At 43.4% G+C, this 20,786-nt stretch overlaps 1 protein-coding gene across 4 annotated transcripts in view; it reads right to left on the bottom strand.

Annotated features, from left to right (window-relative positions):
- SH3PXD2A (SH3 and PX domains 2A) overlaps positions 1-20,786 on the bottom strand; it is a 264,915-nt gene that overhangs the window by 142,043 nt on the left and 102,086 nt on the right. For all 4 annotated transcript variants that reach the window (XM_062579532.1, XM_062579534.1, XM_062579535.1 and 1 more), the window contains exons 4-5: positions 16,384-16,460; positions 6,767-6,858 (exon numbers count right to left, since the gene is read on the bottom strand). In XM_062579532.1, coding sequence (XP_062435516.1) covers positions 6,767-6,858; positions 16,384-16,460 — 169 coding nt within the window. The remainder of the gene's footprint in view (positions 1-6,766; positions 6,859-16,383; positions 16,461-20,786) is intronic.

Genomic DNA, 20,786 nt, shown 5'->3' with positions numbered 1-20,786 from the left:
CTTTGCTGACAGGTTTGGGGAGCAATGTTTCTTCCAACATTGCTTGATGATGTAAAAAAATAAAATTATTTTTGCAACTGATCATCTCCAGCATTACACTATGGAACAATGCTTCTTTACCAGGATCAAAACGGCAAAGAAAGCCTCTTGGTAAATCTCTCAGACCATACATCCACAGCCGTACTGCAGATGGAGGCAGAAGGTGCAAGTGCCCTTTCCAACATGACCAAATAAATTAGTGAGAGAAAAAGGAGCAGATTTCCAATTCCCTGCATTAACTACTAAACTCCACTTCTCCAGAAGGAAGGAATCCTGTGGGTTAAGTTAAACATTAAGTAAACTATTACTTTCTAATCTACAAAATAGGCATTGGTAAATTATCAGCAGTGATTGTTCCTTTAGGATATGAGCAAAAATAAGTGGACAGGAAAAAGGCACTTGAGCCAAAGGAGCTGGCATCTACTTTTTTCTAAAATAAATGTCTCTGCCTTTCAAAACGCCTCTTCAGTCCCAACTCTATAGGAAAACATATATATATATATATATATATATAGTCTTAAATTAGTGCTCATAAACTGTAAAGGTTTACTAACGCCAGCACTACTGTTGTGTTTGGTCCCATAAGCCCGTTCCCTGTAGCACGAAGGAAGGTGAAGGAAACGAGTGCTCTGATCTCGTTTATGTGCTGATGAATTTGGAATAACTCTGGTGCCCTCAGTCTTACTTCTGGTGAGCAAGAACAGGATTCATCCTCTGTCCGTGACAGCACACCACATCAAACCCTGCAGCACGGTCATAAGCAATTCAGGCAAAAGCTATTTCTGTACACTTGGCTGCCAGTCCCAAGTGTCAGCAAATTAAACTATCTTTGCTCCTCTCAGGTCTGTGTCCTTTCACAGTCAGGTCTGCAAAGCATGAGCAAAACCAACCGCGATGTTCAAGACAAGACCTCTTGCTGTACAGTAGCAGCTATAATGTATGCTATTGCAACTACCGTTCTTCCACATCTTTTCTTGTGGTTGCTGAGCCTATTTCATTTAACTTGCATCCTGTTTCCCCCAAGTTTATTGTTTGATATTTATCTGTGTATAATTCCACTTTCTATTTACTGGCCCGGTAACAAAAAGATTCAAATCTTCTCCCAGGAAAGCTGCATTATTTGCTTGTATCACTATTGCTGCAGCCAATAACAAACTTCAATATCCTCCATATGATATTCCAAACCAAATCTTTTAGATGTTCTAAACAAAAGGGCAAAATCTCATGTGAAACTAAAAAAGAGGTCCACTGAAATCAATGGCAGCTGGATGACTAGTAACCACGTGAGTCTCTTGGCAACACAGGCCCTAACAGGTTACTGCATCCTTAGCTCCTAAATCTCCATGAAGGTGAAGTCATTTTTTTGAAAATATTAACCTATTCTTCCCCCCAGAACAGCGGATCTTAACTGCCTTATCTTGGTTTAATCTTTTATCAGAGCTTCTCCTGCTTTCCTATTATACAATTTACTTCCGAGACATAAATAACATACAAATAAAACTTTCATCTTTTTCTGGTTTTGCATTTCTTAGGGAAATTAATTTCCACTCTGCATCCTTCAAGTAGCATGAATTTCCCTAATAAAATGTGTACATGGAGCACTCACACTACCACCACCAAATGCAGACTTTAATACTGATTGTCCTAAAATGGTAGTGCTTAAATTCCTAAATGATGTGAAAACTAAATGTACTGTAAGTCCTGTAAGAAAGAGTGAAAGTAAAACAAAGAATGACAGATTTCCTCACACCATATCTGTTCAGAGCCTCAGCTATGCATGAAAAATACATATGTCAAAAGCATGACAAATATGTCAGGAAAGTTAATTTTAAATGGATTGAATATAAGAAAATTTATTAACATAGTATCAAACAAAAATCAGACTAGAGAGAGTCTACAGATGAAAAACTTCCAGTAACACAAAATTATAATGGAATTATCACATTCCTCCTCTATCAAAAGGTGAGTAGGGCCTCATAACAGGGCAGATCATAGTACATTTCGGGTTCAGCAACAGTTGTATTTGAACACAGTCATGCTTATGAATAGATAAAAGTGAATTAGGGAACTGTGCATTGGTGGACTCACAGACTAAAATATGCTTCCTCAACATGGTTACTGAAGTACTCTGGCAATTTCTTTAGAGATCCGTAATCAGAAATTTGTAATACGTGAAGAATAAAGGGAGAATTCACCTTGCATTTTACAGTAACCGGCTGGAATCTTGGTATCTGAGTGATACACCAATATTTATGCGGTGGAAATAAGATCAGCACAGCTTATGCCTCAGGACCACAATAAAACGTTTCTGAACTTTATTAAAGGGACCTTCATCATTACGGCCACTTTCTGCATCAATCTTTACAATATTACACAGTTTACTTAGTAAGTTTCCTTGTTTTATATATATTAAAATATGAGGAAAAACTTCTTTACTGTAAGGGTGACAGAGCACTGGAACAAGTTGCCCAGAGAGGTTGTGTGGAGTCTCCTTCTCCGGAGATATTCAAAACGCCTGGACACGATCCTGTGCAATGTGCTCTAAGTGACCCTGCTTGAGCAGGAAGGTTGGACTAGATGATCTCCAAAGGTCCTTTCCAACCTCAACCATTCTGCTATTCTATTTTCCTGGATTTGCGTACTGCTTGAAAACCCCTTTATGATTCTTATGGGAAAATATTCCCAGACAAGAAACACTGCTTTAAATTCAGTTGTTATTGTTACTATTGGTGGATTAAAACAGAAATCTCTTGTTTGAGTTGCATGATCTTCTGGGGCAGAGTATCAGGGAACTGAATCCTTCACTTTTGATCCACTTTTGGTCCTTTCCAGACCTAGAAAGAAGTGAACTCTCATACAAACAATCTGGCTGTGATATTTTGAACCAAATAACAAAAAACTCCTAAAAGCAGTAGACCATATGCAATGTCTAATTGATTAATCCCACTCCTTGGGTATTTCTGTTATTTTTAGTAAAAAACAATCATTAAGAAAATGATTCCTGAGATTTTTGTTTGTTGACTAGGAGCCCTGGCCTGACCTCAGCCTTGAGTTCAAATCCCCAGTAGAAGCCTGAAATTAATCTACCCCTAGCTTAGTTATTGGTAATCATAATTATTAACAGAAGCAACTAGCTGTAAACGAATGGCTTTCAGCAACATCGTGCTTTACTTTAGAATAATGGGGGAAAAAATGCACTTTCCTCTTACTATATAGTAACTTTTCCTGTAACAATACACAGTCTGGTCCTTATAAGGGCATGGTAAAAGTCACAAGTCCAGCCACTTGCCTATATACATATACATTTGCTCAAACCTTAACATTCCACAAATTACAAACCTAAACTGTTGAAAACTGTTCCTTTTCTGCCAGAGTTCATGGTTCACAGCTTGCTTTCTCCCCACCTCACCGATGGAGTGAACACAGGGATGGAGCTCCAAACCCTGCTGGGCACATCAGGACAAGACATGCAGGAGCAGAGTCAGGAGACTGTCAGCCGGTCCCATGCCGGGATTTCTTGTGACATTTCTCCCATCACTTGCCTTCAAGCTGCTCTAGAAGGAAGAGGTTTAATGGAGCTGAAGGGAAAACCTTCTGCCTATTGTCAGAGGACTCGAAAGCTTGGATCATCACCAAAACAGGAAGCAGAAAACCTGAGGAGTGAATCCAGTTGAACAAACTGGTCTGATAGAGCAGTGTTGGGAAAACCCATCTTTTATTATGGCTGCATTGTGTACTGCTCAGCACTGCTGGAAACCAGAGCACCGAGCACAGCAGTAGTAGGAAATAACTCTGCAGGGAGCCGCCTGCAAGCCAAACGAGGCATAACCCAGAGTGGACAATAAGCACAACCAAGGACAGGGCAAGGGAAGGGCAGATGAAGAGTCAGAAGCAACAGCTTGGGAAAACAGCTTGGGAAAACATTTGCAAAAGTGCTAAGAAGCTAAAGGGAAATGCCAGTTTCTTTTAACACAAAAGGGACAGAAGTGAAGGGCATAGATTTACAACCAAATTACTGCAGTAATGGGCAAATAATTGCATGTGCATCACAGCAAGTCATGGATCAGCAATTAAGTGCACAAACACCTCTTAGCACATCCCAACTGGCCCGTACATGCATCCTTCCTTGAAGTCTAAGCTTCCATGTTTTTCTAACTGGAAGCATCTATTCAGTCACCACTCAGCTGACACACAGTAACTCAACGGACTGTCTGAACTCAAAAAAAAATCCAACTGGCCACAGGATTAAGGTTACAATCCTGGCAACTAATTAATTAAATTCTCAGTCAGGCTTTGCCTTGCAAAAGAGTTTCTGCGGTAAAGCGGAGCAGGTGATCTTGTAATTAAAGACCTTCTCATTGGGCACAAGGGAAGACACGACGGCGACACAAACAACCCAGTTCTGCCATCCCCCGATGGGTGGCTTCCTTCCTCACATTGTGATATTTGCTCTCCTTTAACACAGCTGGTCGAATGCCATGTCTATACCAGTCCACCAACATATAAGCAACGTTTGTACTGAGGCTTAACAAAGGCAGCAGAAGAAAAAGATAAAATAATTATGGCAGCGTTCTCTGGTCATTTGTGCTCTTTTGTGCAGAGGCTGCTGAGGCCCAGGGTCTTGCTGGATGTGTCCTTCGCCCGGACCCTACGCAGTGGTCCAGCGAGCCTCAGAGCTCCCCCCTTCCCCCTCAGCTCACAAAAGAAAAACACAAAGATGTTTCCATTGGCTTTTACATGATCTTTTTGTAGAGACTAATCTTCAGTTTCAACAATACATCTTTTGTGAAGCGCTCCCAGCAGAAACCTTAGACACCTTCACTAAGATCTGTTTGCTTACAGAAGACGAGGTAGGATTTGTTTAAACCCAGCTAGATTAATCTCTTGCAGACATTAGTGAAGTGAGATTTAATCAGGTTATTTCTCTACATTTTCCAGGGAAATAAATCACACTTATTACTAGGTTGGAATAAGATGCAAGGCTTGAGCTGAGAAAATTTAGTCTTTTTTGTTTTTCCTTGGGGGGAGTGAAAGGATTAATTGAAAATAGCTGCAAGGGCTGTTGAACAGTGAGCTCAGCAGAAGGCCCTCGACAGCTTGTAGGAGGGAAAAAAGAAAGAAAGGTATAACATAACAGTTAGTGCCAGCCCAGCTATGGGCCTTGGTCCCCCTTCCTTGCCTTGTAGAGGTCTAGTTGAATATATTCTCTTCAGGTCTAATGCTGTAGGCTCTGTATTAGTACAGAAAGCAGATAGGAGTCCTAACAGTTTAAAGTAGTTTTATGAAGTCTGTTTAAGATCCTTCAGGCAACCTTCTCCGTAACCTCAGGATCTTACTCTTCTTCTGGGTATCTATTTCTGTCTGAGACTTGAGGATATCTCCCAGCATCAGATGGGTGTTCTAGGATCAAGCAACCTTCACAAACCTTCTTACAGTCCTTAAATGAAAACTGTGATGGTTAGCAGGTTCCCTGAATTCGGGCATATCCTACTGCAGATGCTTCTCAGCTTGCAATATCAATTTAACAATGAACATGCAATTACACTTTCTCTACTCACCACTGACATTTTTACAAAACAAGCCTATCTAGAAAGCGCTGTTCTTTTTGCAGATTTTTGATTTTAAAGCTGCTCTTCTTATTATTCAAAAACAAAAGACTTTTCTTTCAGCTGTGCTAACAGTGCTTCCTTTAGATAAAATTTTAATATATACCCTTGTACAAAACACTGTATGTGTGAGAGAAAAAGTCTGAAAACTAGAAGTGCAAACATCCTCTCCTCTATACCAGCACAGAAACTATAAGGCTGACCCACAGACAGCTGAAGTCAATACCAATCCTTCTGCTAACTACAGGTTCTGCATGTGCTAAAGCAGCCAAAACCCCAAAGCAATGTTATCTAGCTGGCTGTGCAAACAGAGGTGAAACCAAATTACAGTAACACAATCTGCAATCAAGTTTCAAAGCACGCAACAAAGAGCACAAAACACGGTAGAACCAAGTTGAAATCTTACTGAGGAGCACAGTAAAATATATTCTGTTCGTTATAAAGGAGAAAAGGAAATATCACGAGAAGCAGTACTGTTGCTTGTAAATACCCCGTTGCCAATGCTTTCCCCGGATAAATTAGTTCTCTGAATCCTGATTGTATCAGTGTGAATCAGACTATTCCAAGGTAAAAGCCATGACTGTTTTATGCTCAATGTGAACTTCTTTCCCAGCCTTTTCTTAGTTTCCTGCTTCTGAAGAATAGATTCTCCAGAGACAATTTTGGACCTGGACCACAATCTTGCTGCTGTCAGATAACTAAGTATCTCTGGGCAGGAGTACATTTAAAGAAGCAGCTGGTAATTATTAGCTGAGTACTTACTGGCAGGATTTCCCCCTGCTGCTGAGCCAATGCTTTGGGGAACTAAATGGCTCTTTGGTGATAATTATCAGGTAAAACCCACAAGCCAGGGGAGGATCCCTCATTACAACTATCAGCAAGAAACAATGAGAAAGAGGGTGGATGATGGCCGAAAGCTGGGTCTGAGGGTTGCCTTGACTCCCCTGTCCTCCACATATCCAGCAGGGTTATAAATAGTTGCAAGGGCATTTTCTAGGTAGGTTGAAAGTTACAGAATTTCTTCCTAAACCTACAGTGGCAATGAAACCAAATGACTTTCAGCTTCCTTCTGTCTAATTAAAAAGAACTGAGTAGCATTGCAAATCAAGCACGGCACTTACTCTTTGGGAGGGTTAAGGTCTTCTGGGCGAGCCTCGAAGAACCTGAAGACTTCATCACACTGTGAAATGTGAGGAGGAAGCCTAACCAGGGCCTGCAAAAAAAGCAAGAGGGAGGGAGAAGCAGTTAGAAAAATCAAGTTAAAAATATGACCTCGAGCATCTGAATTACAATGCAAAGGGAGGCAGAGCTGTCTTGACAAGGGGAAGGAAATAAACACGGAAAGTATCACGCCTGGCTACTTAGAAAGAAAGGAAATGGCATGTGTTGACTGCAAATGAATTTTTACTGAATTTAGACAAATGAAGGTACTTAGAGTCAGCCAAAATAATTTTTTTGCCATATGTAGAAGAGCAATATTTGGTCCACATGGGCAAATCCATTATGTTGAGCAGATAAGTGCTCTGTGGCAGAGCCAGCCTCTGTGACATGTGTTTTTACAGCACCTCAAACAATGTAGCTGGAGCTTATCGGCTCTATTTCAATACACACAAATTCTAATAACGAAAATCTACAGGCTCAACACCCACTAATACAACAGATTAACGTGCTCCAAAAGGCTTTCCTTTAAGCACTGTCAACAGAAAAAGTAGAGCTTGCAAAAAAAAAAAAAAAAAAACAAACTACAATACACTCCTAAGTCAACAGGAAAGGAAGTTTGCTTAGTTGCCTGCAAGGAAAGGCGCAGAGGATATCTTTGCCCAGTGAACGCCTTGCTGCAGTGCATGGTGGCTAACAACAGTCACACTCCCTGCAAGGTTCAGACACACCACGTTCATCACATTCAGCGGCACTAAGCATGCGTTGTGGAATAAGCCCCTCACGCTGGAGCGTGCTGGAGAGCGAACCTGCAGACAACGCAACAAGCGCCCTGGGCAAAGCGTGGGAATGTGCTGAGAATTTGCTGTTCAGACTCCAGAGCTTGGCACGGCTAGGAGAGGCCAAGTAGCTGCCCACTGTCCATGAGGAGATGGGGAACAGCTCTGCAGGACATGATTTGGAGATGTACTCAAGAAATGAGCAGCAGGAGAGGACAAGAGGTGTGGAGTTAACCTCTTCCTGTGTTATGTTGAAAGTAGGCCACAGGAGTGGTTAAGTACAGACCAAGCTTCTTAGAGATACTGTAAACCTGTTCGACAAAATGAGATTGTCTGACTCTTTTACTAGTTCAAAGTAGGACAAACAATCTTGAAAGACAGATGAAAAACTGCACTGGAGCTAAATGAAGGTGCATCAGGGCAAACTAGTTATACTAACCCTTGAGACATCTGGTTAGACACACAGAAGAAGGTATTTTGGTCAGACACACAGAAGAAGGCCCAGTGAAAGCACTAAGACAGAACAAGGCAGTTTGCAAGCCTTGCTGGTTTGTTTTTAACCTAGCTTTAGAAGTGGTGGAGTTTGTTTCCAAGACGGCTCCTGTATGGGTACATGAAGGAGAACAACTGAAAAATGAAAAAACCCTGCTCTGAAATAGCAAGTCTCCCGCAGCAGATGACAGAGACCTGCTCTGAGATTGCCCAAAATTCAAAGTTGCGTCCTTCCAGACTTATAGTTCTGCTTTCCCTGGTTGAGAGATGTTACATAAATGCGGCAAAATTTGGTATCAGCAGGCCTATGAAGAACGAGGCATCGACCTTCGGTCATGTGCAGCATTATAGAGCAGAAAAAAATATCTTGCAATAAGGAAGCAGGATCAGATGCAGAAGCCTGGAAATAGCCTGGCAGGTCCAAGTGCCAGCAACGTGCTTACAGGCACTGCTGGTTCCTACACTAATGCAGGATGAAACATAGCAGATGGAAAACTAAAGTGTTTTATTTTGAATGAAAGATGCCCTCGTCCCTGCTGCTATCCACTCAATCTTGCTGTCTTGCCTAAAAATGTAACAAAGGTGTGAGCTGTCTGCTCTTATTCCTATTGTGTATAAATACATGCTTCCAGCTGGTAAATCAGGACTAACACTGGGAAGTCAGTAACTGCACAGGAATAGTAACAATTATGGCATGTTGAAAGAGAAAGAGAAATGCCTGGCCAGCACAGATATAGCAACAGCACAGGCAATGTTAAAGCAGCTTTAATTAGCTGCATGGCAAGCAGGAGACAGGCTTGTGCAGGGTTGGGAGGCCGTGCCACAGACAGCCTATGCGGCTGAGATGTAGTGATGGCTCTGTTACTTGTGCCCCTCTCACTTTGGGTAAGTTAACCTCTTTCCACCAAATTTATCAGGGCAATGTCTTCAGTTGCCCATTTACAAAACTAAGCACAAATACTTACCTTATCTGCAGAAAGGTTACAAATCTTAGCTATTTAACATCTGCAATGTGTTTTGAAACCTTTAAGGGCTTCATCTTGTGCAGTCAATGGGGAAACAGCAAGCACTGTATCATTGCTAGAGGAACACGAATACACAGGTTGCATGTATGGCAGGCAGGTCTTGAACATCACACACCTTCTCTAAAAATCATCACTTCCTACATGTTGCAGGTGTCCAACCTTCCTAGAAACCAGGCTGCAGATGTCAGTATTGAATTGGAGCACAGAGCAGGTTTCCAATGACACAGCAGCACAAATCCTTCCAACATGCCATGCACATTTGGGTTTCTAAACCCATGGAAGCTTTAGAAAATCCTGCTCCATGAATCGGTGGTCCTGTGCTTGAAAATCTCTAAGTGTATCCCACTGGGCTGAAGATAGATAATTGAAAAGTACCTCGGCGACTTCAGGCTTTCACAGGTAGAGAGCAGTGGATAAAAATCCACCAGCTGAAGCTGCCTCCACACCCAGCCATCCACCTCAGCCACCCCATGGACACAGTGGCCCTGGGGCAGGGCTGGCTCCTCTGCTTCTGAATCACCTCCCAAAGAGCTGCAATCTTCAGCCCAGCACACTGCACTGAAATGAAACCCACCTGATAGATATTTGCTATTGCCTGTCTTCCCGGGAGCTCAGGAGTGTTGTCTGGAGTCTGACAACTTTTATTCATTTTTGTTAATGAACAAATCTCTAAAAATGGTAAGAAATGCTAAGAAAGTGCAGAGAGTGTAAAATGAGGTAGAATCAGTCTACTGATTTTGGAGAGCGGCAAGCGGCAGCAATGTTGTTTTGAAAATCAAACCTCTTTTCAGCAAACACACAGCACCCACCCATTAGCAAGCCAAGTCCAATGCAATTCGAGACAGTGAACAAAAAGTGCATTGAGGAGACAAGGGACACTCTGCTGTCACTCCCCAAGGGGAAAAAGCAAGTTTCTAGGAAAATGGCTCCAGGGCAGAGCTACAATTGCCTGAAGGGAAGACCGCAGGCCAAGGAAAGAAGGGGAAAAGAAAAAGAAGAAAAGAGATGGTAAAAGGATGAAAAGAATAGGGAAAGGACATTCTTCTCAGGACTTGGAAAGTAGAGGTAAACATGTACAGCTACAAAGAAGAAGCATTCAGAAACAGCAAGTAATTTGCACAGGAAAGGTGAGAGATAAAAAGGGCCAGCAAACAGAATTCAGCCTTGCACAATTGCTGAGAATTATCAGTAATAGCCTGTTTATTTGCTCAGCATGTGAAGGCGGACGTGCACAGCTCAGACCTCACACACTCCTCAGGAGATAGGCTTTTATGTGTTATTTCAGCCTGTGATGATGTCTCTCCACATTGCAGGATTGAGAGAATCTCGCAGAGGACTGGGTGATATGGAAGGTTACTAGACCAGCTGTAACACTGGGGCGTTAGCGATCAGCCCTCGGCGCTGGGAACGTGCTGCTATCTGCACAGCGCCAGCTCATCCGCCGGCAGGCTGCTGCGTGTCGTGCACGGTGTGCAAAGCAACACAGAGCACCAGGCCCAGGCAGGGGTTCATTGCTTAAGGTTACACGGATGGCAAACAGCTTAGTGAAAATACTTCACAGCTAGCAGGCTTCACAAAATACATGCACACGGATCTAAAACCCTCCATGTGCTTGTAGGTATACATTGACAGCTGTGTGCTGCATTTATGCAGACACATTTACAAAAAGCAGACACAGATATATTCATACGGGGACATATAGTGTTTGTGTAGGTGTGCATATACATACGCACAGAATGATATTTACCCCACTCAACTTTGTGCGTCTCAAGTTGGAGGCTGGTCACACTCGTCTAATCAACTCCTAGAGCCACTAGAGAAAGATCAGCACCTTCAGGGGGTGTTTTATCCACCCCATCGCAGACATTTAGCTTTGGACAGGGTGAATCACTCGCTGTCTATCTCCACAGCCTGCTGAGCGAGGCCAGATACGCAGCTCTGAGATCTCTGACATTCACTGAGGTTAATCCCAGTTCTGCACACAAATATGCAGACAGTTGACAGAACTACACAATTATGATTCCCTTACATTTCATTTTAAATATCCCGTTCTCAACTGCTAATCATTTAAGTTAACTTTAGTCATTTGTGCCAGATGTTTGGGAAATGCCATGAATCCAGCAAGGGGGAAGGTGCAGTTACAACAGTTCATTTCCGAGAACAGAAAAATAAACTGATTTACCTATGTAAAAACAATTTCTAGTCCTGTTTTGTTGGGAGCCTCAAATAACTCTAAGCCTGAGCCCAAAGAATTGGAATTTGGAGGTTAGATGGCAATCATTGGCAGGCTTGGCTGAAGACTGCATAATAGTGGCTCAGACTGTAAAAAGAGGGGAGATGTAGGAATAAATAGAGAATTGAGTGGAGGAGGAAAAGTAGGTGCAGAGCTTTTCACACATGGATATAACTGGGACATAGCAGGGCCTCTGACACGAAAGGAACATAAGGCTCCAGAAGACGAGGCCCTTCTCCAAGCACTGAGGGGAGTATTGCAAATAATTAACTCTCATTACAGCAGCTAGTCTAAATGCATCAGGATTCTGAAATGTACATAAAAATGGGAGATAAAGTTTGGAAGTTTTTCATTTAAATATTTTCATTCTTTATCAGGACTATTATTCCATTTTCATTCAGCACTAGCTCAGTTGTACAACGGATATAAACATAAATGACTGCGCATCTGTCTTGAAAGGTTCAAGGATCAAAAATTGAAAGACCGGCAGGACTGAGAGACCAAGGAGAGGTAATTATGTTTTGCTTTTTGAAGTGTGATCTCCCAAACTGTGGACACCACTAATAAAAGACTGACCAGTATTTCCTGGCACTGATGTAACTTGCTCATCATCTAATTTTTATTTAGGTCAGGTACATTTGGGTACTTAAGCCTTGCTTTAGAAAAGCCCTTAATCATCTATTTAAAGCCACCTCCAGTTGGGACAACATAAAGGCATGTGATAGAACTTAAATAAGTATTTATGACAGTGGTATTTTACATGCTTAAGAATCCCTCTGAACTAAGATGCTTCCCTCAGTCAGGACTTAAATGCAGAAAGGTGCAAGTCTACAAACGCTGGTCTGAGTCTTCAGAGGAAGGTTGAGTAAGGAGAGAGTGGTGGCTTTGGGAACCACGGACCCGGGAGGTCTTCCTTGAACACAGGACAGTACATATTGGACATGCGCACACACCAGAGGTGTGTTTGGGACATCAAAACCTTATTAAATAAAATGCCCTTGACAAGGCAAGACTACAAAGTTGCTCCTTCTTTCACATTGGCAAAAGCTCCAAAAAAATTAAGAAAATTAGCCCCAATGAGCCCAGAAAACCTTAAATCACACTTGGCTCATTTCAAGCCTACAGTTAAGAGGGAAATCATCCAGAGATATCAATTCCAGTGGGCAGCATGTGTTTACAGGCAAAACTCAGTCTGCTTGGTAGCTCACTCAGATTACCAGTAAGGGCACCCAGACCCTGTACTTTTATGTTTACAGATGAGAAAAGCCCTGGAAATCTTTCCCTGTATGTCTCACTCCTCTGTTTTTCATTGCAGCTTCAAAGTTTCTTACGGCCTGAGCAAAACACCAGCCTAATTATCTCCGTGACACTATTTCTGTAAGTTAGTATAAAGCAACGAAAAATCACATAGGCATGAAGGGGCCGGAGGCTCCTGCTATAGGGTGCAGAGTGCTCATGTGCTTCATGTCTGATACAGCACATTTTTCAGACCTCCCAGTACTGCTGACTCTTCCCACGAACACCCTTCAGAGGGTCTTCAGCTAATCCTCCACCTGGTCCTCTGTCTGGTGCAAGAACAACACACCAAAACAGCAGAAGTCAGACTTGCTTCTCAGTCATACAAATCATTGCACTCTGCCAAGGACAGAACAACAAATGGCCGAGCATTTGCATCACTCCTTTGCCAGGGTCCATCTGTGCTTCCTCCTTCCAGGAGCGGTGAAATGGATGGCGAATGCTCATGTGGCAAACAAACTACCATGAACTTCACATCTGAACCTGCCTCCTTCTGCTACTTTCTTACTTTATCCAGTGGATAAAGGTCTATTGTTGCATTTATTTGTTTTATGGCATATTTTCCCATGGCATATTTTCTCCATCAACTTCACCCACATCATTCCAGCATCATTCTCTAAATATTTCAATATTAAGCATGCCCTCTGCCTACCCATTCTAAGAACTAGCATGGGACATAAGCTTTGCACTGTCTTTTACAGGAATGGAAATTAACCTATCAAAATGAGGCTCTTGCAATTCATTCTTCAAAAGTCAAAAAATATACTGGATGAGAGAAGAAAAACAGAAAACAGCCAGTGCTTCCAAAGTTTTAAGTATGATCCTACCCTCACTCAAGTCATGCTAAAACACACATGGAGCAGTAGCTGCTACTCAATAGGAAATGGTAATGATTAATACTATTTTATTAGCAACAAAAATGTCTCTTCTTATACCAAGGGGGCTTTCCTTGCATTTCACTTCAGCTTTCCAAAGTTAGGCACTGGAGCTAAGCGAGCCACACAGGTTCCCTCTATAGCTACAGAGGAGAAACAGCTGAATGGAGAGAGAGAAATATTTTTGGTTTAGGCTGGTGAACAGAGTCAAATACAGTTTAGATTCATCATCTAACTTTTCAATACCCAGTTCACAACTTTCTAGCATGCCTAGTTAACTTCATATTGGGATGTAAAGATTTACAGTAAGATTACTGTCCTGAGTTATGAAAGTCATATTCCCAGAAAGCTTTTAAGTGGTAACCTTTAGTGAAGATACCAATAAAACACTTCTGATTTTTAAGCCTTATGAAGCCCGAGTCCTGCCTTTGGTAAAGTTCAGGAGCAAAACCACCACTGACTTCACCATAGCAAGAAAGTCTCCTTCTACAAGGCATTTCACTAAACCTTTTGTATCTTTGAAGTTCAGAGTATCTGATTTTCATTATTATTTTCAAGTCCTGTGGACATTTTTATTTGAGCAACAACATACGACAACTATTGTTTGAATAAATGCAAATTGGATGAGCTAGAAATTTTCAAAAGGAAATCTTGTTTTTGTAGGATGTGCCACTGGAAGGTTGGCAAAGGTATGAGTTGCAGTTGCGCAGGTCCCTCTGTTTCTATGCATACAATTCCAACTGTGGGCAGTGGGATTTCAGAGCAACGGGGTAAGTCCTGTGCCAGGCAACAGACTGACCGGCTACCATGTTCTCTTTAATCCCTGCAATTAAGTAGAGGCTTTAGTGGAAGGAGAAGACAAAATCGGCCCATAACTAGTTCTGATATCACCAGGGCACGATCGCTACATCTATGCTGTTTTAAGAGTGGGCACAAACATGCCTACCATCCACATGGATACAAATTAATGTCCAGGCTTTGACTGAACTCAAATATAGGATGGAAAAATAGCCTGACGAGGTTTTACATCCCGCTACTGGTTGCAGCACCCACCTCCCTGAAGCACAGGCTGTTCAGACACAGCCGGGTCATACACATCTGGGCAAGATACACCATACGAGACTGATGGGTAACCAGGGTCTCCTTCCCCTATGGACCTGGCACCTCATGCAGAAAGACATGATGGGAGATGTAGGAAGATGCCACTCCTGAAGTGGACATGTAAGACACGAGACTCAATGTTTGCTTGAGCTCTTCAGTGACTTCTAGCCTCACGCTCCAATGCTATCCGGATTTAAACATCTTCGTCTACTATGAAGTACTAAGGCAGTTAAGTACAAATTAGAGTAAACTACAAATGAAGTAAAATGACACCAGATTGGGCACAAGAAACTTGTGAGCTGCAGATCACCAGAATGGGACACTATTCGGGAAAAGTCGCTATATGTTTACCCTTGTTTCATGCTCTTTGTTGGGCATCCACTGTGGCTCCTGCTGGAGACAGGAAAAACTGGGCTGGAGGAAACTGGGCTCTAGCCTGATCTGGCTGGTTTTACGCTAATAAAACCAGCACCTATTGAAAAATAGATTAAGCAAATAGCTTGGCTTTGGGGCAGCATCCAGCCACCTTTCCGAGCTGGGCAAGAGCAGTAAACCCATCCCTTAGTAATTTAAACCTCTCGTGACACACACATAGGACCTGAGGTCGGGAAGGGCCTGAGCCAGCTTCATCACAGGCAGCAAAAAGTGAGGGAGGAAGCGAGCAACAGTCGCAGCCCCTCAGCATTAACGAATGTGCCGGCGACTGCCGCCGCAACGCGCTCCACCGGGTCTGTCTGGGGCGCAGACAGCGGGGCCCAGACCATCGGCTCCCCGGCCCGGGCGGTCGGAGGTCACGGCTGCCCCTTCCGCAGTGAATGTCCGCTTTGGAGATAGCGCATCTGCTCGCTGAACCCTGACATGGCTCGTCGGCGCCGGCAGTTCCTGTCTGAAGGAAGGAGGCCAGGGATGCAGCAAGAGCGCGCATAGTTTAAAGCAAGCCCGCAGAGCACGGTCAGGAAGACAGTGTGCTAATTGTCCCACAAAAAGTCTGATCTCATGAGATAAGACTTTAATCAGGGTTTCCTTGCCGGGGTGATTCAGCTGGCATGGCTTTCAAGGGAGCTGAGTTACTGCTCCCCCCGTCCCCACGCCTCAGGCACTTCAGCGATCTGCTCCCAATTTCAGATGAGCAAATGTCTGACAGGAAAAGTTCTCGTGAACGTATTTTTTTCCCCTCCACCTGCTCCTCCGGCTTTCTGAAAACAGAAATAGAACCCCACAGGAAATAAAAGAGGAAGTCTGGGGTTTAAATTATGCACTCTGGCTGACATGCTCGATACCTCTATAAAAATGGAGTATCAGTCTTGCTTAGAAATGGCTTTTAATCTACTGTCAGAGGATTATTTATCCACAAATCATAAACTCCAAGCTGGAAAGGAAAGATTAGGTCACTTAACCCTCTTCTCAATGCAGCCCAGCTTTTCTGTCCTGCAATATATTTCCTTGTTACTAGCAACACTCTTGGAGGCAACCAGCCTATCTCCTGCTCCACGCAAACCACGCAGGCCAGGGAAGACAGAAAAAAATACCATCTTCCTTGCACCTCTCTGCCTGTTAAACTCTTGCATTCATCAAGACTGTAGTAAGCAGCTCATAGAAATCCACATTCATCCCAGTAAGGCAGAGCAGCCTTGTGGTCCTCACCACGTGGGCCAGGGACCCTGGGAGCAAAGAGCAGCTTCTGCTTTCACTCTCCCTGCTAGTGCCAGTGGTGTTTGGGAAGGATCGTTCTCTCATGAGGGTCTTCCTCCCTTCTTTGGTCCTATGTAAGGCTCTTACCCGGCAGTACTCGTCAATGGGCTTCAGCCTCTTCACGGCCACATCCCGAATATGGCTCCTCCGGAACAGGATCTTACCTGAGGAGAGAAAATGTGGAAAGAGAGGTTTAGGGGCACGGCACAATGGCAGGCGCTAGAAGCAGGCCCGAGCGGTCAGTGCCCCAGGCCTGTGTCCGGGAGACGGGGGTTCACCCAACCTCGATGGCCACCTTCGGCACTGCCGCTGGAGGAGCTCTGTTCCCCCCTCCCACCCCGCTTTCCAGCCGTGGGAGAGGACTACCAGTATCGGCGTTGTTTGCACAGCAGCAGCTTCATGTGATCACGACCCCCGATCACTCCAAGAAAGACATTATTGTACATCTAGAATAGATGTGAGCAACAGCTCTGTTTCTGGCCTGGAAAGCAAACGCACTGGGGCAGGCACGTAACGGCAGGACGTGGGGACGATGGCTGTTACGTGAGCCTCTGCAGCACCTCTCGCAGGAGGATGCTGCCAGACTTAAGTTTGCAGCAAGTTTTAAAACTTTGGGGTATGAGAGACGCAAAACACAAAGAGCTGCCGCGGACACCACGGCTCTGTGAAACTTCAGCTACTGCCACCTGAAGTCCCGTTTACATGAGCTGTCTAGAGGGGATCACGACAGCTCACGGGGCAGGAGGAGTTTCCTTCTATTTCATCCTATAGATAATTTAAACAATTTTGCTTCCTTTTTTAGTGACCGAGTTATCCCGGAACAGGCCGACACTAAACTCGCCCCCACGCTGGTAGCGGCGGGTCCGTGTCAGCCGTCACAGCGAGCATTGCCGGGCTGGGACACAAGCCTCATCTACGCCCAGCTCCTGCCCATTCCTTCTGCCCTCATGGGTGCTCCGGGCCGGGCCCCCAGACCAACGCTGCAGCCAGCATCCGAGGAATTACACGGCAGCTGGGGACAGAGCCCTCACCCATCTACAGAGGGAAACCACACAACAGAAAAAAATAAACAAACTAGACACATCCAGCCGTGTCTCTAGAAGCACAGCCCTGATAGTAGATACAACTTTGGGCTGGTTTTTTATTTTTTTTAAAGTGAAAAAATAACAACCTCAATGTCCTTAGTAGATGACATTTCTGCAAGATGGGTAAAATTAAATAAATAGCTGGCTTTTGTGTTAAACTGATTAAAACAAAGTTTATCAAAATAATCTAGGAGCCGAGTTTCCCCACAGAAGAGGATGTCATGGAGTTGGTATTTTTTGGGCTTGAAAGGATTATATCTTCATATCCTTTTTTGGTGGTTTTCTTCCCTTTTTCTTTGTGCTGTATTTCTTTTAATGTATTAAGACAATAAATTATATGTTCTCTTTGTGGTGGTGGATGAAGACAGCATCTGCCAGCATTATTTAATCCATGAAATGTCTATGTAAAAAACGCACTGATATATATATCAACCTCCGCTCCAAACTTAGTCTGACAAAGTGCAAATGAAATACTCATCCATAGATCATGGGATAAAAAAACAGACCAGGAAAAGAAGTCAGATCTGAAACCTGAATATGTGGTTTTGATTTTGCCAGACTTACAGAAGCTGAGAGGTTAATGAAACCATATCCTTTAATAGTCCACTAGGAAGGAGTGAAACCCTCTCAGCCTCAGCCCCTTTGGTTGCTTTTTCCTTCCATAGCTGCTAATCTTTAAGGTTTTAAAACCTTTTGCTTCGGACAAGGGGAAGCAGTTTATTTCACTCCCCAAATCTGGAAGCAAAACCGGTCAGCTCAGTTTGTCCTGCAAGGTAAATTCATCATTTCATGGTGCCATAAACGTATCTATCTGGGTCGTGCAGCTATCTCATGACAAAGCTGGTGCTGAGCCATCCCTGGAGGGTGCAATGCCACGAGGTAACAGAGCACAAAGGACATTTAGAGAGCTTCAGTCGGGGTCCAAGATCACCTGTCCTAAGTGATTTGGCCAAAGACTGTTGAAGAAGGATTTGGGACTTCCATCTCCCTGGACTGATCACCTTTGGACACATTAAAAGCTTGTTGCTACTGCTTTTCCACCCAGTAAATGAGAAGAACTACTCGCACTTATGAAGCATTTCTTATTTCTGAAGGCTTCTAGGATCACACTGCAGTAAGCCTTTTCTTTTTTCTTTGTTCTTTTTTTTTTGAGTAACTACAGAGAATAGAATAGTTCCCTTCTCAGAGCTCCAGAAATACTGGTATGGGAGATTGTTGTATTTCTTTTTAACTTTTCTAAGTTGCAACATTTTTAGGTTGCAAAGAGCAAGCAACATTTTGGAAATGTTTTCACTTTCTGGCTTTCTTGTTTTCAGTCCAAACCATGAGCTGAAAGTTGACCATATAAAAACATAAAGGAACCAAAGACTTAAACACATGAAAGATCTCCAGTAAATGTAACTCAGCTTTCCTAAAAAGATAGTTTACAGGGAGGCCCAGTCTTCAAAGTAACATAATAAATGAAAGACTCAAACATAAGAAACAAGATAAATATAATAAAGAACGTTATATTAAACACAAAGTACAAAAAAGACCCCAGGATATGATGAGTCTTAACTCAATCCTTAAATGGAGATGGAAAATATCAGGATGACTGTGGTGTTAGGATGAAGCAAAGCCCAGAAGGTGCTCCCATTTTTATCCCCTCAGAGAAAGGAAGGTTTTCATTCTGCTGAGAGCACGAAGGGGAAAATACTGATACTGGAAGCTAGAAAGGATTAGATCAGGGTTGTGGGGTAGATCCGTAGCTGCCCAGTCCAGTGCAGCATTAAGACCTGCATTGTGGAGAAGGCTGAATAAGGAAGACCAGCATGGAGTAGCAGCTGCCAAGGAAAAAGCAGGCAGAAGAATAAAGATACTCAGAAAACATGTCCAGTTCTTGAAGGGGAGCACAGCAGAAAAGATGGACCATAACCTCGCCAATCCTGGTGATTCTTGGGCAGTGAAACTTCATTTGGGGGGGATACAGAAACATCTCTAAGGAGACACAATCTCCCAAATGCTTAGCTTCTTCTCTTTTCTAGGAAGAATGGATGTGCTGACAGAAGCTGGCTGAATGTATCATGACCGACTAGCAGGAACCACTGCCATCAGCATAAGTTACTACTGCTTTCTCCAGTTCTTCCACTTCTACAGTTCTTCTTCAGAAAACAGAGGAGATCCTTGGGGGCTAGAGAAGGAAGGTAATGCAGAGCTGTACATTTCTTCCTGGTCTCCAAGTGGGTCCACCGGATACAGACCCCTTTTCTCAATGATAATGGAAAGGTCTGACCAACAAGATGGTTAGGGTAACCCTGTTATTGCCATAAAGAAATAAACAGCAGAGAGACAGCTGAGCAGTGAGGGCACATAAAAGCCCTCAGGAAAACCTCAGGAAGCCAGAGGAAGGGAGCATTTCATGCAGTGCTAATGTGAGCTAGGGAAGTCCTAAGGTGGCTAGTAAATGGAGAACAGCTTGGGCGACTTCCTTGGAAGGGTGGAGTTCTGGTTTGTGTGCAGCTTGGCTTTTCCTCTTGGTAGTTTCCAGATCACTAAAGAAAGAATCAGCTTCTACATGAATACATACAATACTGCTTCCTCTCTCAGTGACAAACTGAATTTTATTGCAGCTGTTTTAAATCTCACCAGGCACTAAACCCCCTTTTACAGAAGGCTGAGCAGCTTGTTAACCATGCTGCAGCCAGCTAGGGAGTGAATGGGAAGTCTGTCTCAGCCTCGGATGGGAAGTGATAGGCTGCATGGGACTGTGCTGCATCATGCAAGTATTTCATTCACAGATGTGCCAGATTTGGACAGAGCCAAGGGAAATCTGTGTTAGGAAGGACAACTAGGACTGCAGCAATAGAGAAAGTGAGACAGTGGTAAGACACAGGGCTCCAGCCCTGCTGCTAATGCAGGATAACAATATTTATTTTTATCCTTTTTTCTTTAAAGAAAATATTATTCCTAGGAAATTAATGTGGATAAGAGGAAAAGTATCAGGTTTAGCATTGTAGGGGACATCTTAAGTCATCCCTTCATCTCTCTTTGTTTATACAGAGGTAGTCTTTAATTCCATGACCACACACCTCTTCTTGCACAGGACTTCAGCCTCCTCCTGTACACAGAGTGCATGCACAAAGTGTGAAGAATAAAGCTGTCCAGGAGACTGTGTATCTGGCATCTGCTGATTCTGTGAATATCACTTTATTATTGCATAACCTCATAGTTAGAGTAGCACAGACTTTAACAGGCACTGTGTACCCCAAGAACTAACAGACTAAAAAGCATCCCAAAACTCTGGAGCACTCATTAGCCTACATCTCTGTGCTTCTATTAGCAATATTACAGCTCTTCATGCAGTAAATACCAGCTGTAGAAAATAGAGATCACCAGGAGTGCAGAAGCACACATATGCCCAGCGCA

The sequence above is a fragment of the Rhea pennata genome, chromosome 7, assembly GCF_028389875.1.
Source record: "Rhea pennata isolate bPtePen1 chromosome 7, bPtePen1.pri, whole genome shotgun sequence".
NCBI classification, from domain to species: domain Eukaryota; kingdom Metazoa; phylum Chordata; class Aves; order Rheiformes; family Rheidae; genus Rhea; species Rhea pennata.
Note: the sequence above shows the minus strand (reverse complement) of the source record. Positions and strands in the feature narration are given on the sequence as shown.